The 24,871-nt window shown below is 54.5% G+C and overlaps 5 protein-coding genes across 6 annotated transcripts in view; 4 read left to right on the top strand and 1 right to left on the bottom strand.

Annotated features, from left to right (window-relative positions):
• Positions 1-9,514, top strand: part of SLC12A4 (solute carrier family 12 member 4) — a 28,626-nt gene extending 19,112 nt beyond the window's left edge. The window contains 18 exon segments of the mRNA XM_049786486.1: positions 1,850-2,091; positions 2,210-2,424; positions 2,856-3,020; positions 3,091-3,189; positions 3,659-3,716; positions 3,997-4,171; positions 4,559-4,677; positions 6,209-6,309; positions 6,482-6,599; positions 6,725-6,829; positions 7,025-7,193; positions 7,441-7,636; positions 7,750-7,919; positions 8,059-8,190; positions 8,267-8,374; positions 8,487-8,677; positions 8,784-8,920; positions 9,006-9,514. Of these exon segments, the coding sequence (XP_049642443.1) occupies positions 1,850-2,091; positions 2,210-2,424; positions 2,856-3,020; positions 3,091-3,189; positions 3,659-3,716; positions 3,997-4,171; positions 4,559-4,677; positions 6,209-6,309; positions 6,482-6,599; positions 6,725-6,829; positions 7,025-7,193; positions 7,441-7,636; positions 7,750-7,919; positions 8,059-8,190; positions 8,267-8,374; positions 8,487-8,677; positions 8,784-8,920; positions 9,006-9,097 (2,592 nt within the window). The 3' untranslated portion in view covers positions 9,098-9,514.
• Positions 9,515-9,636: 122 nt separating this feature from the next.
• On the top strand, positions 9,637-12,649 carry LCAT (lecithin-cholesterol acyltransferase). Of its 2 annotated transcripts, none has more exons than XM_049786411.1 (6): positions 9,637-9,890; positions 10,523-10,679; positions 10,753-10,852; positions 10,950-11,046; positions 11,133-11,357; positions 12,057-12,649. In XM_049786411.1, exons 1-6 carry the CDS (start codon positions 9,737-9,739, stop codon positions 12,629-12,631), a joined length of 1,308 nt encoding a protein of 435 aa, XP_049642368.1. In that variant the 5' UTR covers positions 9,637-9,736; the 3' UTR covers positions 12,632-12,649. The 2 variants fall into 2 exon arrangements, with proteins under 2 accessions (XP_049642368.1, XP_049642367.1); XM_049786410.1 differs by having other exon boundaries at positions 10,753-10,868; positions 10,951-11,046.
• A 2,658-nt stretch (positions 12,650-15,307) lies between these two features.
• On the top strand, positions 15,308-18,405 carry PSMB10 (proteasome 20S subunit beta 10). The gene is made up of 8 exons (XM_049786446.1): positions 15,308-15,380; positions 15,638-15,725; positions 15,815-15,912; positions 16,057-16,197; positions 16,411-16,526; positions 16,627-16,685; positions 17,918-18,069; positions 18,178-18,405. The coding sequence occupies exons 1-8, from the start codon at positions 15,322-15,324 to the stop codon at positions 18,287-18,289; spliced, it is 825 nt and encodes a 274-aa protein (XP_049642403.1). The 5' UTR covers positions 15,308-15,321; the 3' UTR covers positions 18,290-18,405.
• Positions 18,406-20,466: 2,061 nt separating this feature from the next.
• On the top strand, positions 20,467-22,267 carry CTRL (chymotrypsin like). The gene is made up of 7 exons (XM_049786484.1): positions 20,467-20,530; positions 21,083-21,186; positions 21,272-21,351; positions 21,456-21,537; positions 21,629-21,809; positions 21,893-22,026; positions 22,106-22,267. Exons 1-7 carry the CDS (start codon positions 20,479-20,481, stop codon positions 22,265-22,267), a joined length of 795 nt encoding a protein of 264 aa, XP_049642441.1. The 5' UTR covers positions 20,467-20,478.
• An 843-nt stretch (positions 22,268-23,110) lies between these two features.
• PSKH1 (protein serine kinase H1) overlaps positions 23,111-24,871 on the bottom strand; it is a 33,764-nt gene continuing 32,003 nt past the window's right edge. Inside the window, exon 3 of the mRNA XM_049786415.1 lies at positions 23,111-24,621. Within this exon, the coding sequence (XP_049642372.1) occupies positions 24,304-24,621 (318 nt within the window). The 3' untranslated portion in view covers positions 23,111-24,303. The remainder of the gene's footprint in view (positions 24,622-24,871) is intronic.

The following is a 24,871-nucleotide window of genomic DNA, read 5'->3' as shown; positions in this document are numbered from 1 at the left end:
CAATACCTGACACAGCAGGGTCCCCTGAGTAACCCCCAGGCATAGATCCAGAAGTAACCCCAAGCACCACCAGCTGTGGCTCAAAAACCAAAAACAAAGTCTATAATTCTGTGGTTTCTAATGAAGTCACAGAGTTGTAATGTCATCAAAATTGATTTTAGAACATTTTTATGGTGCTGGAGATAAAATACAGGACTTATGTACTTGCTTTGCTCACATCTGACAAAAATTTAAAATATTTTCATTCCCTCAATAAGGAACCTGTACTCAGTAATTCTTTACTTCACTTTTCATTTACCAGGTAGCCCCAGGTAACCATTAATTTTCTTTCTGTCTTGATCCAGATTTAACTAGATTGTCTGTTCTGGACATTTCACATAAAATGAATCACACTTTATTTTTTTAACTTTATTTTTAATTATGAAAACAAAGATGCAAAGAAAGAGGACAAGGTAAAGTTACAGTGGAAGAACAATCACCCATAAACAGAATTCTCAGAAGTCCCCTTGCTGATATCTTAACTTTGAACTTTCAGCCAAAGAACATTAAGAAAAATAAAACAGAACTCATGTACAATTACTTTGTCCCTCAAGTCCCCAGATTGTAATACATAATAATTTTTAGCAGCACACAAAGCAATGTAAAGCCATAAAACTTATGTAACTCCTTCAACATTGAAGACAAAGTACTTTTTTACACTTCCATGCACATGCATATTAGTTTAAGTTAACCTCAAAAGTTACGTGGGTTGTTTTTCTTAAGGATTAGAGTCAAAGGAGTACAGTAAAAACGGTGTTAGAGTAGCAATTATTGTTTGCATAGGCCCACCAAAATATGAGGGACATGGAAAGGAAAAGCCTTGGACTAAATACAAGGAGACCCTATCCCTGAAGTTTCCTGGCATAAGACCAACTCTAGGCTCCAGGCAAACTAGTTTGTCCAATTCTAGTCATTGTCTGTAGTGCCAATACAGTTTTATTTTTCACACAGTCTCTGTTGTTGGTCTCATGTTTCTGTATTAAAGATCCTGGAATCTGCATATTATACATTGCAGTCAGAATGGTGCAGAGCATCCTCTCATTTCGTTTTTTTTTTTTTGCATCCTCTCAATTAAAGGGCAATGCAGAGAGCCCTGTCCTGTAAGCCCTGTAAGCAGGTCGTTGTTGTTGTCAAGTCTTCTTAGTGCTAAGGGAAGTCTCTTTTTTTTTTTTTTTTTTTTTTTTTTTTTGGGGCCACACCCTGTGACGCTCAGGGGTTACTCCTGGCTATGCGTTCAGAAGTTGCTCCTGGCTTCTTGGGGGACCATATGGGACGCCGGGGGATCGAACCGAGGTCTGCCCTAGGCTAGCGCAGGTAAGGCAGGCACCTTACCTCCAGCGCCACCGCCCGGCCCCGGGAAGTCTCTTTTGAACAGGTCGATGTCAGAGCAGTGGTAGGGTCTTCCCTAGTAGAGGATTGCTTCCAAGTGTTGTTATAAAAAACCTTGGATGATAAATGAATCACATTTTATGTGATCTTTCACAATTGGCATTTTTTTAAAGTAGTTGTGACTCCATCCTGAATTTAGGTGTATCTACAGTAGTTATTTATTCATAAAGACAAGGACTAGAGAGAGAAATAGTACAGTAGGTATAGTAGTACAGTAGTACTCACACACTGCTGTTCTGGGTTCATCCCAAGGACCCCACATAGTCCCCCAAACCCCACCAGGAGTGATCATTTGCTGAGTACAGAGCCAGGAGTAAGCCCTGAGCCCTGACAGGTATAGCCCAAACACCAAGAATAAGTAGATGAAAGAAAAAGAAAGCTGAAGTGAACAGGAAAAGTGACCTCTTTGATTTTGTTTCAGACCTACATCGCCCCACCTGCTGCCATTTTTTACCCAACGGGTGCCCACGATATGTCAAGCGCCACCTTGAACAACATGCGGGTTTATGGGACTATATTTTTGACCTTCATGACCCTGGTGGTGTTTGTGGGTGTCAAGTATGTGAATAAATTTGCCTCACTCTTCCTCGCCTGCGTCATCATCTCCATTCTCTCTATCTATGCCGGGGGCATCAAGTCTATCTTTGACCCTCCTGTGTTCCCGTAAGTGACCTGACCATAAGCTGGGCCCTGGGGATACCCCTGCCCTGACTGCCAAAGACCGGCAAGGGGGGCAGGTTGGTACCTTGGACTGAGGAGGCACTCCCACTTCTGCCCCAAGGGTCTGCATGCTGGGCAATAGGACCCTGTCTCGGGACCAGTTTGACATCTGCGCTAAGACCACAGTGGTAGACAATGAAACGGTGGCCACCCAGCTGTGGAACTTATTCTGCCTCAGCTCCAACCTCACCACTGACTCCTGTGATCCCTACTTCCTGCTCAACAACGTGACAGAGGTCCCTGGCATCCCTGGTGCGGCAGCCGGCGTGCTCCAGGGTGAGTGCTCCCTCCCGTGCCCCCGGCCCTGGCAGGAAGGAGAGCAGCACACAGAGCCGCCCTTGTGTGGCCAGCTCTGGGACAGGGGGGCAGACCTGGCTGCCGTCCCAGCCAAGTAGTCTTCCCCGCCTGGCTCCTGGCTGCTTAGGTTTCAGCCTCACAGAGCCTGTTTGGCCATGGTTCCAGGCTTGCAGCAGCCCCAAAGCTCTGGCAGCCCCTCCCTCCTTGGCTCCCCGGCCCTGGAGCTGCCTGGGATTGTTCCCATAGGAGCCTTAAAGGGCCTCTGTGTAGGAGGCAGATTGTGCTAGCTGAGCTCTGGCAGGTGGAGTGCAGCCATCTAGGCCCCATTCTTGCAGCTAGGCTGCCTCCTCACACTGGCAACTGCAGCCCCCATTAACCCCTTGCTGGGTCGCCCCACGCTGTCCCTGCAGAGAACCTGTGGAGCACCTACCTGGAAAAGGGTGAGGTGGTAGAGAAGCCTGGGTTGGCATCCGCAGACACTACGGGCCTACGGGAGAATCTGCCCCTGTACGTGGTGGCCGACATTGCCACCTCCTTCACAGTGCTGGTGGGCATCTTCTTCCCCTCAGTAACAGGTGAGCCTCTCTTGCTTCTGCCCACCCCCCTAACCCCAGGAATCTCTGAGATTCTGGTTGGTCTTCACAGGTATTATGGCTGGTTCCAATCGCTCTGGGGATCTCCGGGATGCCCAGAAGTCCATCCCAGTGGGCACCATCCTGGCCATTGTTACCACCTCCCTTGTGTGTATCCTTTGCAGGCCTGGGCCGCATGAAGAGAAAGATGGGGTGCTTGCTAGCACAAATCTCCACATCTACATCCCTATATTAGAGCTTGTGTTCTTAGGAGCTAGGGGCTGTACATGGGTTAGGGTACATGCCTAGCATTGGCCCAGCCTGGGTTCTATCCCCAGCACTCACAGCCTCCTGAGCACAGCTGGATGTGAACCCCAGCACCAAAGGGCCCAAGCACAGTGGAATTCTAGAGCCTGACCCCTCAGCGTGGCTAAATAAGTCCAGGCTCCATAAATACCACTTGGGAAATTCCCCCCCAGAAAATCATCTGTTCATACCCAACTCATACCACATAGGCATGATGCTCAGGCTTGAGCCATGGGCATCTCAGTGAGTGCGGCTCAGGGCAGATGGGCTCCCCAAAGTCCAGGGAGGAAAAAGTGGGTGGCCATGGCCGGGCCCAGTCTCCTTAACACAGCCAGACTTCAGCAGTGTAGTTCTCTTTGGCGCCTGCATCGAGGGTGTGGTGCTTCGGGACAAGTGAGTTATTTATCCCTGCCTGTCCCCACACTTGTCCTCAGGCTCTGGCTGCCAGTGGTCCTGTGTGTCCCTGGGTGGGTGAGCACATCCAGGGCTTTTGGTGCCATCAAAATCTTGGAATTGGGTCCAAGTAGGCAGATATGGTTGGTGGTCTTCTCCACGGAAGGGCCAGAACTGCCTGCCACAGCTCCCCTCACAGTCTTGGGATCCCCCATTCTGGGAAATCCCCAGGGTGCCTGGGAACCCTTCCTGGACCACAGCCTGAGTCCCGCTCCTGCAGGTACGGCGACGGTGTCAGCAGGAACCTGGTGGTGGGCACACTGGCCTGGCCTTCACCCTGGGTCATTGTCATTGGCTCTTTCTTCTCAACCTGTGGTGCTGGCCTGCAGAGCCTCACTGGGGCACCGCGCCTGTTGCAGGCCATTGCCAAGGACAACATCATCCCTTTCCTCCGGGTAAGCCTTTCTGTACTCACACCATGGGGATAGGGGGAAAGGGTGCAGGTTGTCCTGCTAGGGCCCGTTGTGGTCCCAGGAATATGCAGCTATCCACAGAGAGCCACTGAGAGGCACCCTGCCCTGCCCTAGCACTCCTTGAGCCTAGCATCCTCTTGACTTATTTATGGCTCATTAATAGCAGAGAAATTGCCTTGCTCAGGGTCATGGCTCAGCCCTTGCATTTGAGGCCCTGAGTTCTGTTCTCAGCACCACATGCAGAGAGAAGGCAAAGAAGCCTGGGGAAGAAAGGGAAGAGGAAGTGGGAGGACCTCTTGGTCTGAACCCCAGAGGAGGCTCTGAGGTCCAGCTTCTCCTGCGCTGATCCCTCTGACATGGCTCTGGCAGGTGTTTGGACATGGGAAGGCGAATGGTGAGCCGACATGGGCACTGCTCCTGACAGCACTCATCGCAGAGCTGGGCATCCTCATCGCCTCCCTAGACATGGTGGCGCCCATCCTGTCCATGTGAGTATTGGGCACGGGGCACTCTCGGGAAGGCTGTCTGCATCTTATACTCCTCGGCCAGGACCCTCGCACCTCCCTGTGACCCTGACTGCTGTCCAGAGCACAGCTCAGAGTGTCAGGACTCATCTCTCCTGGGCCTTACCTAGAAGCATGCAGCCAATAGGCCCCTGCCCTAGGGTGGGAGACCCCAAGAGGACATGGTGGCAGTCCCCACTCCTGACAAGCAGGTGCCTGGTTCCCACCACTGTCCCCAGGCTGGTAGCATTTCTGAGAGTCCAGCACCAATGGGATGTAATTTCTGTTTTGCATTTTCTGGCATCTGAGGCAGAGCGTCCATGCTCTCTGGGTCATGTCCATGGCTCCTCATGCATCCACTCCACTGTCAATGCACAGCCTTCTACTTCAGTTCTGACAGACCTGTCTTTTTGGCCCATTCACTCAGCCTAAAGACCTTTACCCTCAGCCACCCAGGCCCTCAACCAGGTCTATGCTCTTTGACCATTCGAAAGTCCACCATTATCCACAGCTGCTAGTCCCACCACTGTGGGACTCAAGGAGTGGATGGCTGCATATCCCTGGGACCACCTCGTGGCCCAAGCCCAAGGCTCTCTCTAGGCCTTTATCTTATGGCTCTCCTGGCATCTCTGAGAGTGGCATTCCACTCTCATGACCCCTGACATAATCCTTCTAGCTAGTCCGCTGGCCTTGTCTGCCTGGTGAAAGGAGTTGGCAATGTGCCTCCAGTTCTGTGTTATTCCCTCCTGCCCCACTCCTACTGCAGCTGCCCCCAGAGGCCTGAATGCCCTCAGCACCATCCCATACCCCCTGTCTGCCCTCACTCTCTGCCCTGCACTCCTCTCTGCTGATCAGAGCACACTGCCTTTGCCCAGGGCCCCAGGCTAAGAATGAAGAAGGACAGGGCTGGGGGCCTATGCCATGAGGTTGTCTGCCAACCATGCCTGTGCTGCAAGTTCTTTTTTATTTTTGGGCCACACCTGAGCAAGGCTTATTCCTGCAGGGCTCAGCACTCAGGAATCACTCCTGGCAGGGCTTGGGGTATTGTAATTGAGCCCTGGATGGGGCTGGAAGGTGATGGGATGGAGGATGAGGTTTTTCTCCTCCAGCTCGGGCCACGCATCTGCCACGCTGTTCAGCCGGAGGGTCTGAGGGTTCAGGATAGTGGCCTGTAGAAAATTCACAAGCAGTCAGGCTTCAGGAGATATCAGCTTTATTCAGCGGATAAGTCTGAAGAATCCGCAGCCTTCCTCAGATCCTTGCTTTTATAGACAAGAATCAGGTACCACACTAGGGTGGGAGCAGAATATCAAGTAAGGAATAATCCAATATACTATCACCAGGTCACACCCTAGGGTGGGTACAATATTGATTAGGGTAGAATTAGTAAGATAATAATCTTATGGAAAGATTTTCATATATAACATTGGGGGGCTATAGGGGGTTCCAAGAATCAAACCAGGCTTGGCTGCATGCAAGACAAGCACTTCCCCTGCCCTCTTACTGGCCCTGGCAGGTTCTTTCTGATGTGTTACCTCTTTGTGAATCTGGCCTGTGCTGTACAGACGCTCCTCCGGACCCCCAACTGGCGGCCTCGTTTCAAATACTATCACTGGTGAGCACCCGGCAAATCTACCCACCCAGGAGCTAGAGGGGGCCCTAGGAACTCTGTTCTGAATGTGCTTGGGAAGCAGTGGCTGTTGGTGGGAGATGAGGGGGGCTGGTGGGGCTTAGTCCTGGGTCCTCCTGGTCTTGCCTCACTCGGGCCCTTTCCCTGTCTGGCCAGGAACGCTGTCCTTCCTGGGCATGAGTCTTTGCCTGGCACTGATGTTTGTGTCCTCCTGGTACTATGCTCTGGTTGCCATGCTCATCGCGGGCATGATCTACAAGTACATCGAATACCAGGGGTGAGTTGGGGATGGAGTGGGCCCTCTGTGGGCATGTGAGGTGCTGGGCCATTACAGAGACAAAAGCCCTGGGGTGGTAGAGTAGGGAACCAGAAACTCAGAGTCTGATGGGGGATTCTCTTCAGGGCTGAGAAGGAGTGGGGTGACGGGATCCGAGGCCTATCCCTGAGTGCCGCTCGCTATGCATTGCTCCGACTGGAGGAGGGGCCACCTCACACCAAGAACTGGCGGTGAGTTCACACCCAGGCTCTCAGGGTGCTCCCCACCCCCATCTGGGTTTCCCTTCCTGGGGTTGCCAAGTTCACCCTCTAGCTGGAGCTCAGGTTCCTGCTACCTTAACCTGTGAGGGTGTGTGAGCCAAGATGGGATGCGGGGCTCCCTAGAACCTTCTGCCTGGTCTCAGGTACCCCCTTTGGCTGTCACAGGCCCCAGCTGCTGGTGCTGCTGAAGTTGGACGAGGATCTTCATGTCAAGTACCCACGGCTTCTCACCTTTGCCTCCCAGCTAAAAGCCGGCAAGGGCCTGACCATCGTGGGCTCTGTCATCCAGGGCAGCTTTCTGGAGAGCTATGGCGAGGCCCAGGCCGCAGAGCAGGTGCTCACGCCGGGCCAGGAGCTGAGTGGGCTGGAGGGGTGGGCTGCCTGGAGGCAGGGGTCTAATGCTGGCCAACTTGGTGTGCTGCCCATTCCCACCCACGGGCTGGGGCAAATGGATGTGGCTTTCTCCTCTTGAAAGCATGAGCTCTGGAAGGGCTGGCGTGTCCACCCTCCCCTAAAATTGCTCTGTGCCCTCGGGAACTTGGGAGAGAGCCTAGCAAAGGGGACGGGTATATCCCCTGCAGACAATCAAGAACATGATGGAGATTGAGAAGGTGAAAGGCTTCTGCCAGGTGGTGGTGGCCAGCAAAGTGCGTGAGGGGTTGGCCCACCTCATCCAATCCTGCGGCCTGGGTGGCATGAGGCACAACTCCGTGGTGCTGGGCTGGCCCTATGGCTGGCGACAAAGTGAGGATCCGCGGGCCTGGAAGACTTTCATTGGTACGTTCGGGGTCTGGACTCAGCCCTACAGGCCAGAGCAAATGAGAGCAGAGGCCAGAGAGCCACAGGCTGGCTGGTAGTCAGCAGCACCCCTTGCCTCTCCTCACCCCCAGATACTGTGCGCTGCACCACAGCAGCTCACCTGGCCCTGCTTGTGCCCAAGAACATCGCATTTTACCCCAGCAACCATGAGCGCTACCTGGAGGGCCACATTGACGTGTGGTGGATCGTGCATGATGGAGGCATGCTCATGCTGCTGCCCTTCCTGCTGCGCCAACACAAGGTATGGGGCCAGCAGGCAGGCAGGCAAGGCTCTGCCCTATGGCGCCTCACACACTCCTAGGTCACAGCTGTAACTGTGAGGGATGTGAGAGGGAGGGGGGTACATGCGGCTAACCTACATGGCTGCTGTGTGGCTGCAGGTCTGGAGGAAATGCCGGATGCGCATCTTCACGGTGGCCCAAATGGATGACAACAGTATCCAGATGAAGAAGGATCTGGCTATCTTCCTGTACCACCTTCGCCTTGAAGCTGAAGTGGAGGTGGTAGAGATGGTAAGCACCCTGGCACAGCCGTGCCCCTACCCTGGGCAGCCCCATCCATACTCTTCATGGATCTCCCTCTCCCCAGCATAATAGCGACATCTCGGCATACACCTATGAGCGGACCCTGATGATGGAGCAGCGCTCACAGATGCTGAGGCAGATGAGGCTGACCAAGACGGAGCGGGAGCGAGAGGTCTGTGGTGTCAGCATCAGGATGAGTTCCCCCAGTTCTGGGTTCCAGTGCCCATTTCCCAGCAGCCTGTGAGTATGCTAGGCCATTCAGACTCCCACCCTGTTGTCTCCAGGCTCAGTTGGTCAAAGACCGACACTCTGCCCTGCGGCTCGAAAGCCTGTACTCAGATGAGGAGGAGGATTCTTCTGTGGCAGGGGCTGAGAAGATCCAAATGACATGGACCCGGGACAAGTACATGGCCACCGAGCCATGGGACCCCAGCCACGCGCCTAACAACTTCCGGGAGCTGGTGCACATTAAGCCGTGAGTGCAGTGATTTGAACCCCAAGATCTGGGAGAAGTGGGTTGAGGGCAGTGGGAATGGGGGGGATCCAGAGATAGGACCTGTAATGGGGCATGTTCCCTGCAGGGACCAGTCCAATGTGCGGCGCATGCACACAGCCGTGAAACTCAATGAAGTGATTGTCACTCGCTCACATATGCCCGCCTGGTCCTCCTGAACATAGCCTGGTCCGCTCCGTAAGAATAGCGAAGGGGACGAGAACTGTATCCTTCTCTGTGGAGGGGGAGGTTGTGGGGGTCAGGCCAGGCCGGAGTCCCCATGCTGCCCTCCTTGACCCTGTGGCTGCAGACATGGGAGTCCTGGAGGTGCTGACTGAGGGCCTGGAGCGAGGTGCTGCTAGTGCGTGCGGTGGCCGGGAAGTCATCACCATCTACTCCTGAGCTCAGTATTGGCATGTGGCCTGGAGTGGAGGTGCCCTGGGGGAACAGCCCCTTTTCCACCCGCCTCCCTGGGCCCAGCTTGGCTTGGTCTCCCTGGAGACTGGACCTGGACCTGCTGATGGAGACAGAACTGAGGTCCTATAGAACCCTGAGAGTTTTGGTGGCCTTCCCTATCCAGCACCCCAGGAGGCCCGCCCTCGTTGGAGAAGACTGTGAGGTTGCTGGGGGGTTCGAAGGAAACTGATCCTGGATATTTATTGCATATTTATTGTTCAGATGTCACCAAGAGAGAAGAGGGGAAAGGTAGCGGGGACGGCCCAGCCTGCCTGCAGGCCAGGGACCCCCACGGAGCCAGGATGAATGGAGCTGGCCAGCGGAGACCTGACTTTTTTCAATAAAACATTGTGTAATTCTGGGCCTCCTGCTGCCCTAGCTGTTTCCCCTGGCGCCAAGGGAAGAAGGCGGAATTGAACCTGAGCCCGAAGCCAGATCTGAGGCTGTGTGCGCCCTTCCCGGCAATATCTGTCCACCCCCATTGGCCAGGCTGACCCTCCCACTAGTGCTCTAGCCCCTCCCAGCCCCACACCAGACAAATCCGGCCCAGGCTGGCTTCATTGGCTATCAGGCACTAGGGCAGGAATGAGGCTGCCCGGCTCCCCATGGCAGTGGGAGCTGCTGCTTCTGGAGCTGCTGCTCCCCTCTGCAGCCCCGTTCTGGCTGTTCAATGTGCTCTTCCCCCCGCACACCACGCCCAAGGCTGAGCTCAGTAACCACACACGGCCCGTCATCCTCGGTAAGCCCCCACCAAGCCAGACCCTGGGAGCCTGGGCCCTAACCCCCATAGCAGTCCCTGCCACGGCTCGGGCTCCTGTATCCACCCCAAAATCTACCTCAGTGCTGAGGAGCCTAGATGCGTCTGTTGCCAAGAACCTTCCCCAACATCCTTCTGGGGCTCTGAGTTACTTCTTCCAGGCTGCTTATATTGGGGGGTGGCTTGGCCAAAGCAATATGCACTATGGTCACCTAGAGCCACCTGATCATGAACTGACACCCCTGTTTCCTCAGCCCCCACCCCACCCTGGCAAGAGAGGCACAAGAAGTCCTGCCCCCGCTCCTGTGCACAGCCCCTCATCTAAAACCCCCCAAGCCCTGTTTGTTCTTACCTTGGTTGGACTTTGGCAGTCACTGAGAGCCAGGTGACATGTTTGCTCGGAGGGGGCAGGGGACAGAAGCCTTGGCCTCTGCACTTCGTGCCCATCTGGAGGGGTCTGGGCTCTGGGCTGCTATGTGGAGGGGGCTGGGAGCCTGAAGGTGAGGGGATGGGAGCTGAAGGGGGCTGGGCAGGTCCTAGCCATACCTGGGCAGAGGGAGGCCAGTGGGACCAGGGAACTAAGAAGAGTCCAGAGTAAAGGCTAGTGCCCACAGTGCCTGGCTGCATGGGAAATCAGCTGGAAGCCAAGCTGGATAAGCCAGATGTGGTGAACTGGATGTGCTACCGCAAGACAGAGGACTTCTTCACCATCTGGCTGGACCTCAACATGTTTCTGCCTCTGGGGGTAGACTGCTGGATCGATAACACCAGGTACGGGTCTTCTGGACCTCCCCCAGCCCTGCCCCATGGCTGCCAGCCTGCTAAACATTCCTCCATTCCCCAGGGTCATCTTCAATCGCAGTTCAGGGCGCCTATCCAATGCTCCTGGTGTGCAGATCCGTGTCCCTGGCTTTGGCAAGACCTACTCTGTCGAGTATCTGGACAACAACAAGTTAGCAGGTCCACATCCTGGGGAATGGGTGGGACCTCAGTTTGTGGTGGCTCCCAGACCTGAACCCCCAACACTGCTACCTCCTTGCAGGTTACATGCACACCCTGGTGCAGAATCTGGTGAACAATGGGTATGTGCGGGACAAGACCGTGCGGGCCGCCCCCTATGACTGGCGGCTGGAGCCCAGTAAGTGCCTGGTGGGTGGCTGAGCTGAGAGTGGGTGAGGTGGCCCCAGACTCCACATGCCAAGACCTCACTCGCTCATCCATCAGACCAACAGGAAGAATACTACCGCAAGCTGGCCGAACTAGTGGAGGAGATGCACACAGCCTATGGGAAGCCGGTCTTCCTCATCGGGCACAGCCTCGGCTGCTTGCACCTGCTCCATTTCCTGCTGCACCAGCCCCAGTCCTGGAAGGACCGCTTCATTGATGGCTTCATCTCGCTGGGGGCTCCCTGGGGTGGCTCCATCACGCTCATGCAGGTTCTGGCCTCAGGTAAGAGCCTCTGTGATCAGAGGAAGCTTCCAGCCATCTCTCTTCTGCTACTAGGGCCTGGTTAGGGGTATCATCTCCAATAGACCATGACTTTGGTCCCCCCCAAAGTAGTGAATCTGTCAGAACAGCTCCTTCCAGTCTGCCCCATGATGACAGAGAGGAAGTAGGGAGGAAATGAACCTTGCAGTCTTAACTCACAGCCCCATTTTTTCTAACTTGCAACTACCTTCTATTCCCAGCAGCTCTTTCCCAGGGAGTTGCCAAAGCCAGGCCCAGTCTCTGAAGCCCTTCCCGCCCTTCCCAGGAGTAGCACAGCTCTGACTGTTGAGCACCCACTGTGTGTTGGACACAACCAAAGGTGGCCTCCCTCGCTTTCAGAGACCCCCTTATCACACAGGCCATTTCACTGTTCTGGGAACTCAGCTCTGATCCCTGTGCAGCATAGGCTCTTCCTGAAGGAGAATGGCCAGCACCCTGCAAATATGCACACAGATATACCCATCCTTAGGAACCCCCTTCATCCATAGCTATCCTAAGAGCCCAGCCCACAGAATTAAAGGTGAGGCCTGTTTTAGCCAGTGGCTTTGCATTGAGGTGTGAGTCAGGGAAGGACAAAGCCAAGTGGGACAGGATTAGAGGGCAAGTGGAGCTGGGGGTGGGATGGCAGGTTCCTGGCCCCACCATGCTCCTTGTTCCCAGGTGACAACCGGGGCATCCCGATCATATCCAGCATCAAGCTGAAAGGGCAGCAGCGCATGACAACGGCCTCCCCCTGGATGTTTCCCTCCAGCATGGCGTGGCCTGAGGACCACGTGTTCATCTCCACGCCTGATTTCAACTATACAAGCCGTGACTACCAGCGCTTCTTTGAAGACCTACACTTTGAGGAAGGCTGGTACATGTGGCTCCAATCCCGCGATTTGCTGGCAGGCCTACCTGCACCGGGGGTGGAAGTTTATTGTCTGTATGGAGTGGGCAGGCCCACGCCCCGAACCTACATCTATGACCACGGCTTCCCTTACGAGGACCCCGTGGAGGTACTCTATGAGGACGGGGATGATACAGTGGCCACACGCAGTACAGAGCTCTGTGCCAGCTGGAGGCACCGCCAGACGCAGCCTGTGCACCTGCTGCCACTGCACAAGCTCCAGCACCTCAACATGGTCTTCAGCAACCAGACCCTGGAGCACATCAACAGCATCTTGCTGGGGGCCTATCGCAATAACACCTCCAGATCCCCCACTGCCAGCCCCAAACCCCCACCCTCTGAATAAAATCTTACGTATGCTTCATCAGCCCTGCCCAGTACTGTGGATTGGTGGGCAGGCATGAGGGTCCCTGAGCTGCCCAGATTCACTCTCCTGTCAGATCAGCCTTCCTGGGATTTTGTGCTGGAAATCTACAGCAGCTGCACACAGCAGTGGGGTGTGGGTGGGAGCACATGGTTTATGTGCATATGTGTATACAGCATATGAGTATATGATTCAAGGGAGTATGTGAGTGGACTGGATATGTGTGTACTCATGTGCTGTCCATTGCAACCGCTGGTTAGATCGTATTTATTTAAGCTTGTTCTTGGGGCCGAAGCGATAGCACAGCAGATAGGGCATTTGTCCTGCATGTGGCCAACCTGGATTCATCCTCAGGATCCCATATGATCTCCTGAGCCTGCCAGGAGTAATTTCTGAACAGAGCCAGAAGTAATCCCTGAGAATCACAAGGCATGATTCCCCAAATAAAAGCTGGAGAGGTAAGATAGCAGAGTAGGTAAAGCGCTTGCTTTGTATGTGGCCAAACCAGTTTCCATCCCTGACATCCCGAATGGTCCCCTAGCACCACCAAAAATGATTCCTGAGTATAGTCAGTAGTATGCCCTGAGCATCACAAGATGTGGCCCCAAAACCAAAAGTTAATGTAAAGTTTACGGGGAAGCAGGGAAATAGTATAGTAGGTAAGGGCCTTGCCTTGCATGCAGCCAAGTTTCAAACCCCATCACCCCACATAGTCTCCCAAGCACCACCAGGTGTGATCCCTGAGCTCAGAGGTAGGAGTTAAGTCCTGAGCACCACTGGGAATGGCCAAATAACAAAACAAGTTATTAGTGTAGTTAAGAGGGTCTGGGAGGAAAGATGAGAGAGCAACAGCAATAAGATCTGAGTCTTGGAAGGTTTCCCAGAGCTGGTGGTGCCTGCACTGTACTCAACAGGCATGAACATGGGAACCTGGGCCCTTGTGGGGCAGGTTTAAGCTGTGGAAGGTTGGAAGGCTAGATAAGAGAAGCAGGATGCTTCCTGAGACTAAGTTAGAAATCGTTAGAGATCGTGCCTGGTAGAGAAAATGCTGTGCAAGCAGAAAGCTCAGACTCAATCCCAAGGCACTGCAGGATGCCTGAGCACTGGGTAATGACCTCCAACATTGAGCCAATAGTAGCCCCTGAGAATGCAGGGTGTGACCAAAACATTAAAAAGCAGCAATTGGGGCCGGAGAGATAGCATGGAGGTAAGGCGTTTGCCTTTCATGCAGAAGGATGGTGGTTTGAATCCCGGCATACCATCTGGTCCCGGAGCCTGCCAAGAGCGATTTCTGAGCGTAGAGCCAGAAGTAACCCCTGAGCGGGCCGGGTGTGACCCTCCCAAAAAAAATAACAACAAAAACAAAAAGCAGCAGTTAAGAGAAAGATGGGAACAGTTATCTCCTAGGGCATGGGGGAGGCAGAGTGAGTAGACATGGGTACCAGGACATGAGGCCAAGGACATGGGTACCCACAGTACCTCTTTAAGAGGCAAGAAAACCCGAGAGGCCAGAGCCATAATCTAGTTGATAGAGCATTTGCACTGGGCAGACCTGGGTTTGATCACCATATGGTTCCCTGAACCCTGCTAAGAATGATCCATAAGTCCAGGAACCCCAGGGCCATGAACACTATTAGGTATGGCCAGAAAAACAGAAGTTCCTGATTAAGGGAAGATGGAAGGAAAGCTTCATGGGGGTAAAGGAAGGAAGCAAAGGAAGCAGGAGAGGTGGTAGTTGGGAGAAGGATAACCATTTTTGAATAAGGATGGTGTTTATTCCTGGCTCTGCATTCAGGAATCATTCCTGGTGGTACTTCGGAGGCCATATGGGATCAAGCCCATTTAGCCTTGTGCAAGGCAGGCACCTTACTTATACCCTATAGAGTTTTGACAAGGGGCCAAGGGTGGGGAAAAAAATAAAAAGAATTTTGACAAAAGGCAGAGAATTTGCAAGGGATGGGAGATGGCGGTTAAGAAACCTCTTAAGAAATGAAAAAAAGGGCCCGGAGAGATAGCACAGCGGTGTTTGCCTTGCAAGCAGCCGATCTAGGACCAAAGGTGGTTGGTTCAAATCCCGGTATCCCATATGGTCCCCCGTGCCTGCCAGGAGCTATTTCTGAGCAGACAGCCAGGAGTAACCCCTGAGCAACGCCAGGTGTGGCCCAAAAACCAAAAAAAAAAAAAAGAAAAGAAAAGAAACCTCTTAAGAAATGTAGGACAGGGGCCGGAGAGATAGCACAGCAGTGTTTGCCTTGCAAGCAGCCGATCCAGGACCTAAAGTGGTTGGTTCGAATCCCGGTGTCCCATTTGGTCCCCCGTGCCTGCCAGGAGCTATTTCTGAGCAGACAGCCAGGAGTAACCCCTGAGCACCGCCGGGTGTGGCCCAAAAACCAAAAACAAAACAAACAAACAAAAAAAGTAGGACAGCAGGGAGGGAAAGAAGGCCACCAACATCTTACCAAGTAGCTTAGAAATAGAAGTGAAAGTAAAAGAAGACACGAAGGGGTGTCAGCGGGTCTGCATAAAGGTGAAATCGAAAGCGGGAAGTGTCCTGTCGGAGCCCCAAAGACAGGCTGCAGCCTTTCTTACGGCTCACAGGCCCCACTCACAGCAACGACCCCCAGTTCCTGCAGCGCTGCAACGCCCGCCCCGCCGGCCCAGCACGACTCAAGATGCAGAAGCCTGCGCTGGAGCCCCGAGGAGGGGGCTTCTCCTTCGATAACTGCCAGAGGTGACCTGGGGTGGTAGCGAGTCGGGTTCGGGGTTCGCCCAAGTAGCAGAGGCCTTTTGTTCCAGAAAGGTGGGCGCGGAGGGTCGGATCAGTGGAGCGCCCCGGGTTCTCACATAACCCGGGAAGGGGGGGACAACTGCACAGATTGGGGGGGGGGAGGTTTTCCAGAAAAAAAGCGAAACCAGGGCCCGGAGAGATAGCATGGATAGAGCGTTTGCCCAAAAAAGCTAAACTAGGAAATCCCCCTCCGTTTCCAGAAATGCAACCTTGGAACGAGTCGTCCCAGGTCTCCGGGTCCCGCACGCACGCAAGACCGGGACCACCATCGCGGGCTTCGTGTTCCGAGTGAGCGGGGGTGTGTGGAGGGCAGGACTGGGGGAGCTCGGCTCCAGGATGGGGCGCCTGCTAACCCCGCGGCCGCTCCACCTGCTCAGGACGGGGTCCTCTTGGGAGCCGACACGCGGGCCACTAACGACTCGGTCGTGGCGGACAAGAACTGCGAGAAGATCCACTTCATCGCTCCCAAAATCTAGTGAGAACCCCCGCCCGTCCTCCGTTCATTCATCCATCCATCCGTCCATCCGTCCATCACGCCAGGCCGGCCCCCTCGAGTCCCCCAGACCCCGTCAGGTCCCCGCAGCCCCCGCCCACACCCGCCCTCCCGCTTGGCTCGCAGCTGCTGTGGCGCCGGAGTGGCCGCGGACGCCGAGATGACCACGCGGGTGGTGGCGTCCAACATGGAGCTACACGCCCTGTCCACGGGCCGCGAGCCCCGCGTGGCCACCGTTACCCGAATTCTACGCCAGAAGCTCTTCCGGTACCGGGCGCGGCCGACAACGCCGGAAGGGGCGGGATTAAGGAAGTGGCGCGAGAAGAGCGGGGATGTAAGATCCCGCGAGACGAGACTAGACCCGGAAGGGCGGGGCCTAGGAAATGAGGCGGCGAATCGCAGCTCGCGACTCCGCCGGTGGGCGGGGCTATAGGTCTGGGGGCAGAGCCTCGACTGACCACACCCACCCGCCCTGCCTAGGTACCAGGGTCACGTGGGCGCTTCGCTGATCGTAGGCGGAGTAGACGTGACGGGGCCGCAACTCTACAGCATTCACCCCCACGGCTCCTACAGCCGTTTGCCCTTCACGGCCCTGGGTGAGCGCTCCTGAGCGGCCCTTCCTTACGAGTCCCTGCGACCCTGGCGCCTCGCTCACGTTTGTCCTGATGCCAGATATGCCCTTCTGTTTGTTTGCAGGCTCTGGCCAGGACGCAGCGCTGGCGGTGCTGGAGGACCGATTCCAGCCAAACATGTCGGTGCGCGATCCTTGCCCCTCCGATAGGTGGTCATTGTTGAGACTTGCAATCAGAGCACTTGGGATGGGCACACTTTAGTCTGGTCTTAAAAGTTAATACTTGGGCCCGGAGAGATAGCACAGCGGCGTTTGCCTTGCAAGCAGCCAATCCAGGACCAAAGGTGGTTGGTTCAAATCCCGGTGTCCCATATGGTCCCCCGTGCCTGCCAGGAGCTATTTCTGAGCAGACAGCCAGTAGTAACCCCTGAGCAATGCCGGGTGTGGCCCAAAAAAAAAAAAAAAAAAAAAAAGTTAATACTTGGGGGCCGGCGAGGTGGCGCTAGAGGTAAGGTGTCTGCCTTGCAAGCGCTAGCCAAGGAAGGACTGCGGTTCGATCCCCCAGCGTCCTATATGGTCCACCCAAGCCAGGGCGATTTCTGAGCGCTTAGCCAGGAGTAACCCTGAACATCAAACGGTGTGGCCCGAAAAAAACAACAACAACAAAAAAGTGAATACTTGGGCCGGAGAGATAGCATGGAGGAAGGGCGTTTAAATTGCATGTAGGGATGGTGGTTCGAATCCCCGCATCCCATATGGTCGTGTCCCCCGTCCCCCTACCCCAGCCTGCCAGGAGAGATTTCTGAGCGTAGAGCCAGGAGGAACCCCTGAGCACTGCCGGGTGTGACCCAAAAACTAAGAAAAAAAAAAGTTAATACTTGCCAGAGGTGACAATCGAGTGCAGATGGAAGGTTCAGTAAAGAGGGCTATTCCAACATACTAGGATTTCCCTGAGAAGTCAAAACCCAAACTGCTGTCAGAGCTGGGGGTGCATGTGGCAGATGGGTTCAGATTTTGTTGGTGGAAGGGGTGAATGGTTGTGTGCTGCTCTTGAAGTGCCTAAGGCACCTAAAGAGAAGTTGGTGGAGTGGAACCACCAGTGAAAGTTACCCAGAAATTTGAGCTAGAGGGCTCAGACGGTCTCTTGAGAGAGAGTTACAGGGACCAGAAAATGGGGGTTAGGGTGAATCTAGAGATCAGGGCAAGAGAATTTAATTTAGGTGGTCTGGGCTTCAAGGTGAACAGTCAGGTCTAGGGATGTGTCCTAATGATAGAGCACTCATCTTGCATATGTGAGGTTCTAGGTTTGATCTCCACCACTGCAGAAAAACAAAAAAGACTGACCAAGTCCCCAGGCTGTAGCCTGAGGGTGACACCCCAAGATACCATAAATATCATACATACACCTCACCATAGCTGGAGGCCGCACAGGAGCTGCTGGTGGAAGCTGTCACTGCAGGAATTCTGGGTGACCTGGGGTCTGGAGGAAATGTGGACGTGTGTGTGATCACCAGGGATGGGACCAAGTTGCTGCGAGCACTGAGCTCACCTACAAAGCCCATAGAAAGGTGGGAGCAAGGGAGATGGGGGGCCCTAAGGGAGAATGCAACAGTAGCAAGGGGCCTATTAGCCACATGATGAGCCCCTCTTGAGAAGCCATCCCTCCTCTCTTCCAGGGCCCACCAGTACAGCTTTACCCCCGGCACCACCGCCATCCTATCCCAGACAGTGAGGCCACTGACCCTGGAGCTGCTGGAGGAAACTGTGCAGGCCATGGAGGTGGAATGAGGAAGACCCAAATTCACAATGAAGGCCCCTTCCTAACTCCACATCAGAGTGGATCCCCCACCATCTCATGCTTTGGTTAGAGTTTCAACCATAATAAAACCAGGAAATACATCTAAGCAGACTACTGTCGTTTTGGAGTAGAGGACAAGTGGCCAGCAGGGTTCTGTGGCTAAGGAATTACTGCAGGGGCCACATTCCCGGTGGCAGTGCTGGGTATGAGATATCCTTCTCTTGTCCTGCTCTAAAGCATTGGCATCGTGTCACATGGCCCCTTCCACATCAAAGGATCCCCTAGCATTGCATGCTTTGCCTTTTTCATTTTTGGCAGGGATAATTGGGGATACTCATAAGCTATTTTTGATTCTGTACTCAGAAGTGACCTGAATGTGCCCAGAGACTTGTGTACTACTGGAGATAAAACTGGTGTCAGCAGGATATAACACTAGCACCTTAACCCCTATACTCTCTCTCTCTGGCCCTTTTTCCTTTAACCCCCTCCCCCCTTAGAACCTGAAAGGCCCTCGTACCAGCCTCCTCCTGATTCTCACCTGGTTCAGTAGCCCGGGACAAAGCCAACACCTGTTGGTCAAGCTTTCCTCCACAAACACACACCCCTTAACAGGGTCCTACTGAAAGTAAAAGTGCTGATAAGAGACACAGCATCATGAGAGATCTCCCCAAACTCTTCATTTTACAGGCCTTTGCTGGTGAACCTAAGTGGCACTGAGCTGGAAGGTCGTGGTAGACTGAACCAGGAGACAGTTACCAGGGTATGATTCATACATGCAAAGCAACATTATGTTGATCCCCAAGCCTTTGTGGAGTACCTGCTAAGTGCCAGATACTGGGTACTGATAAGCACATCCTGCCCAGGTGAGAGTGACTAGAGACCCAATGGAGCTTTGAATTGTTGGCTCCATCACAATTGGTGGAGGGACCATATGGGATGCTGGGCATCCAACCCAAGTTGCCTTCCATGTGCAACTTCTTACCAGATGTACTGTCACTCCCACCAAACTCAAGGGTTTTTATTTGATTTTTGGACCATACCCAGCAGTCTGCAGTACTTATAGCTGGCTCTGTAATAAGGGATCACTCCTGATGGTGCTCAGGAAAAGAACCCGGGTTGACAATTACCCTGTCTGCTGTACTCTCTGGCTCATCTTCCATTCTACATGACGCATTCATTGGAGCCCTCAAGTGACCAGGCCAGACAACTTAACAATTGCAACTCTGCAGCCAGGTCTGTCCTCTCTTACTTGGTTTCAGCTCAGCCTGGTGCTTCACAATAAGCCAGCCATAGGAGCACATGGGAGCAAGCAGAGGGTCTAAGATAGGTCTAAGAAGAGTTGGCTGTCCCTTGTCCAGGTATAATCTCCATGTGATACCTGCCCCTCATTAGGGCCTTTGGCTTGCTTGTGCATGAGTGCAGGTGCCCAAGCTAGGTGGTCTGTGTGCGTTGCAGTGTTCTGTGCTGCGGTCTAGTAGCCATCTCTGAGCAAGTGTAACTCCTGTGCCAGCTGCTAAGGAATCACCAAGATACTCACTGTTCCAACTGGCAAACTGTCAGAAGTCCTGTCCTGGCTGAGTGCCCTTCCACAACGGAGGGTGACAGCTGACCATTCCCATTGCCCTCTATAGCCAGGAACAACTCCTGGTAATGAGTAGTTTCCTTAAAACCCATGGGCTGAGAGATAATACAGTAGCAAGTAGGGTCCTCACCTTGCACCTAGCCTACCCAGGTTCAATCCCTGGCACCCCATATGCTCTCACATGCCGACCAGGAGTAATTCCCAAGTGTAGAACCAGAAGTAATCCCTGAGCAGGTGTAGCCCACATACAAAAAACACCCACAGCCCTGAGACCCCTGGGAGGGGTGGTCCTTATTCCTAGCCACCAGGTGGCCAGCCTAGACCAATGTAGACTGTGTCACCGGGTGCTCAGTTCTCAGGATGGAGCTCAGCGAGCCAATGAGATACCAGACTTTGAGAGGCAGCGATGGGAACCTCACACCTGGGCTGATAAGTCCAGGTATTGGTTAGGTGACCTTGGAAAAGTCCTTCCTCTGAACTAGAGTGTGGGAGGGGGCTGAACCCACTCAGCTGGCCTGTCCTCAGGCCTGGAACCCAGGCCCAAGGTCAAAGGGACCTATAAAGCCCGGTCTCCCAGCTCTTACCTCACCTACCACAATGATGCTGCTCAGTCTGATCCTTAGCCTGGCCCTCCTCGGCTCCTCTTGGGGTAAGTGGGACTGATGAGCCCCCACCGGTCTGGGTGTTGGGAGAAAGGAAGCAGGGGGATGAGGAGGGTAGCGTAGACCCAGGAAAAAACTTGTTAGCAGGGATGGAAAAAACAAGAGGTAGGCTGGTCTCAGGTAGAGTAGGAGCTCAGGCCAAAGTGAAAGAGTGTGTTGCAAGGGTGAACAAAGTACAACAGTAAGGTGCGTGCCATACCTGCAGCTGCCCCAGAATCTATCCCCAGTGTCCCACACTGTTCCTGAACATGACCAGGAGTAATTACTGAGTGCAGATCCAGGAGTAACACCAACCATGACCAGGTGAGGGCACATGCCAGGTCTTAGGGAGATAAATGTCTGGGCTGGAGTGAAGAGTTGGGTTTGGAGTTGGGAAACAGCAGAGGAAGCTGGAGACAAGCAAAACAGAAGGTTGGATAGGGTAACCCAGAAAGCTGAGGTGTCCTTTGATCCCTCTAGAGCAGGTAGGGGGACACTCAGGCAGTGGGAAATGGTGGGCTAGGTTGTAGAATGCCAGACTTCATCAGTCTGATGACCAGGCTGTGGTGTTCCTGCCATCAAACCGGCGGTGAATGTCAACCAGAGGATCGTCAATGGCGAGAACGCAGTGCCCGGCTCCTGGCCCTGGCAGGTTTCTCTGCAGGTGTGTGTACGCCAGGCTGGGGCGGGCCCCAGGTGTTTTGGGCTGAGATGAAGCTTAAGTCCCTCTTCTGCCTCCTGACCTCCAGGACACCAGTGGCTTCCATTTCTGCGGAGGCTCCCTCATCAGTCCCAACTGGGTGGTGACTGCTGCCCACTGCAATGTTGCGTGAGTGTTTCTGCCCCCGGGGTCCTCCCCAACTGTCCCCCCACCACAACCTAATTCCTCCCACCCTGCTCTCCCATTACTGAGCCCCACCCCTCTCATTACAGCCCTGGCCGCCACATCGTGGTCCTGGGTGAGTACGACCGATCATCCAACGCTGAGCCTGTGCAGAGGGTGTCCATTGCACGGGTGAGTGTGGCAGTGAACAGGCAGGGCCATGGGGGCTTTTGGGAGGCCTGACCACACCTCCATCTAACATGGCCTCTTCCTGGCTCCACAGGCTATCACTCACCCTGGCTGGAATCCCAACACCATGAACAACGACTTGACTCTCCTGAAGTTGGCCACCCCCGCCCGCTACACAGCCCAGATCTCCCCTGTCTGCTTGGCTGCCCCCAATGATGTGCTGCCTTCAGGCCTGACCTGTGTGACTACTGGCTGGGGTCGTACCAGCGGTGTCGGTACGAATCTGGGCAGGGCATTCAGGCAGAGTGGGTTGGTGTTGGCAAGTCACCTCACTTTACCACTCCCTTCTGGCCCATAGGCAATGTGACCCCCGCACGTCTGCAGCAGGTGGCTGTGCCCCTGGTCACCGTGAACCAGTGCCGCCAGTACTGGGGCTCCAAGATCACCGATGCTATGATCTGTGCAGGTGGTGCTGGCGCCTCTTCCTGCCAGGTGAGCAACAGCCCTGCTCTTGGTCCCGACCTGCTGCCCCCCATCCCACACCCCCACTGACATCTCTACTCTCCTCTAGGGTGACTCTGGTGGCCCTCTTGTCTGCCTGAGAGGAGGTGCCTGGGTTCTCACTGGCGTTGTCTCCTGGGGTACCGGCAACTGCAACGTGAATACCCCCGCCATGTACACCCGTGTCAGCAAGTTCAGCAGCTGGATCAACCAGATCATTGCCTACAACTAAGACCCTTGTCCTGAGCCAATAAAAATCCCAAACTCTGTCTCCGTGTAGCCTTGTCATCCTTGTCTCGAGTCTATCGAAGGTTGGGGTTCTCCAATGCCCAGGCTGAGCATCTGTCCCTCTTCCTCTGGGTTAATTGCCTAGCCCCACAGAAGAGCCCAGAGGCTGGATGGGCACTTCCCTGGGGGAAGGCGGCCTGTTTATTGAATAGAGAGTACTTTTACAAATTGAGTACACAAAATAAATAACTGCACATTCTCCATCCGTGGCCCAAGGCATGAAAGCCCAAGTGGGCCTCTCAGAGGCTCGAATCCCCAAGCCCCTGTGTCCTGCCAAAGAACCAGAGGGAGAAATGAAACCCCAGGGCTCGGGCCTCCAGAGGCACTAGGGTAGAGGGGAGTTCTGAGACCAAACAGGGGTTTGGGGTCTCACTGCCCTGTGCAGGAGGCACTGGACAGAAAAGGGGACAGGATATATCAGGCACAGTAGACTTGGCCCAGAGTGGTCTCTTTGGCTTAATTTCCCACGAAAGGTGGCACATGCAAAAAGAGGGAGGCCAGTGGTCTAGCTAAGGTTACAGCTGGCTCTTTTGACACACAGAGAGCAGCTATGAAGGGGGCTTGGGTTCCAGCCCGGTTTGGGGGACAGAGTGGAGGAATGGGAGACACTGTAGCAGACAGGAGACTGGTCTGGCTCAGGCTTCTGGGAAAGAAGTAACCCAGTGCCACCCTCCTCCCTTGGGGTATCCATCCAGCCTGAGAGCCAGCGCCCAGGCTGACAGGTCAGTGCTGTGAAGCGGAGACAGGCTGAACTGGGCATGGCCAGCGAGGAGGCGGCCAGTGGCCCAGGCACTCAGGGTTCAGAGGCAGGTAACACAGTATGGCTAAGTTCCAGGGGAGCTGCGCATAAGTTCAGCAGAAGCAAAGGCGGGGGCAGCCAGGGCCTTTCCTGGAGTGCAACTGTACCTTCCTTCCCACTGCCTCTAAGAGGTTGGAGGGTAGGCTCCTAGGCTGCCCTATTTGTGTCAGACACTAGATGGCGCCTTTGTGCAGCTGCAGAGACACCAGACGGCGCAGCAAGGTTCAAGAACGGGACGGTGGGGTTCAGGGACTGGCACTGGAATCCTAAATTCTCGAGGAACACCCTGGCTCTCTGCCTTGGCCCAGGCGCCACCACCACCCAAGTAGCAGCAGTGGGGCTCCCTTTAATTGCCCTCAGGTTGGGAAGGAGGCACCTGGGGAATAGAATGGTCATACAAGGGGGAAAAGGGGTATGATGGGTTCTGCAAAGAAGGCAGAGTGGGCTAGAGAGCTAGTTCAAAGGGTTGAGTGCATGCTTTGCATGCAGAAGACCCAGACTTGATCCCTAGCACCCCATGGCTCCCATAACACCACCAGGGAGAGACACCTTTATCTGCCCAGCACCAAGCTGGGAGCACTGCCAGTGTCGCCCAAAAACTGAAACAAACGAAAAAAGTACTGAGGGCAATAGGCTGGGAGCAGGAACTGTTGTAGCACGACAGTTGGTGACTGGAGCAAACCTGCTACCCACAGGGCCACATAATTCTGAAGGACTCTGGTCCCTGACCCTTTATCAGAGGTCCTGGCAAGTGCTGGGGCCAGAAAGGACCTCTGGGGGTATCAGGAAGGAAGACAGATCTTGGTCTGTTTTCAGAAGGCAAAGGGGGGGTTAGATTTAGCTGGAGTCTGATCCCCACCAAGGCACAAACTTAATATGATCAGAAGACCATGGAATGTGGGGACCAGGAGGAGAGGCAGTTCCAGAAGTAACAGTCCCCAAAGCCCTACAACCCGACCACACCCTCTGCCTGGCCCGACATGCCCCTTTGCTCTAGGAAGCAGCAAGGACTGTGGGAGGCTGAAGGTCAGGCTCCGACTTCCAGTTCAGGGGATTCTGAGCCCCCTGGGCTCATCCACAAGGCTCAGAGTCAAAGTGAGGAGGGGCTGCTACAGGCACAGAGAAGGAGCGGGAGCAGACACGCACCTCCCTCCCAGAGATGTGCAGTGAGAGGCTGGGACTCAGCCGTTGTACTGCTGCTGGTAGCGCAGATTGAGCTCCCGCAGCTCCCGCTCCCGCACGCGGCGAGATTTGTTGGAGCGCGTGGAACGGCTGGAGCGTGTGGACTGGGCAGACTTGGTGCTCTGGCAGCGAGAGGAGGCACGTTTCAGGAGGTTCTGGGAGATGGAGCGGTGTAGGTTCTTCATGGATGAAGAGGCTGCCATGCTCACCACCCATGGGTGCCTCAGGGCCTGCAGGGCAGTCATGCGGGCTCCAGGGTCCACCGTCAGCAGACGGTCAATGAAGTCTTTGGCCAGGTTGGAGACACTGGGCCAAGGCTAGAGGCCAAAGACAAACATTAGAGTGAGAACACTCAAGCCAGCCTTCCCTTCTGAAGAAGCCACCAAGTGCTGGCAGGCTCAGTACCCCTGAACCCTGCCAGAAGTATCACCTGGCATCCAGCCCAGGAACAGTACTCAGAGCCTCCATTCTCCCCAATGCAGGTGAGGCCACTGAGCTGAAGCTGCCATGTTAGAGACTGCTGCCTAACCTCTCCAAGGCTTTAAAGGACTCAAACCCTGACTTGGA

The sequence above is a fragment of the Suncus etruscus genome, chromosome 14 (genome assembly GCF_024139225.1).
Source record: "Suncus etruscus isolate mSunEtr1 chromosome 14, mSunEtr1.pri.cur, whole genome shotgun sequence".
In the NCBI taxonomy this organism is placed as follows: Eukaryota; Metazoa; Chordata; class Mammalia; order Eulipotyphla; family Soricidae; genus Suncus; species Suncus etruscus.
Note: the sequence above shows the minus strand (reverse complement) of the source record. Positions and strands in the feature narration are given on the sequence as shown.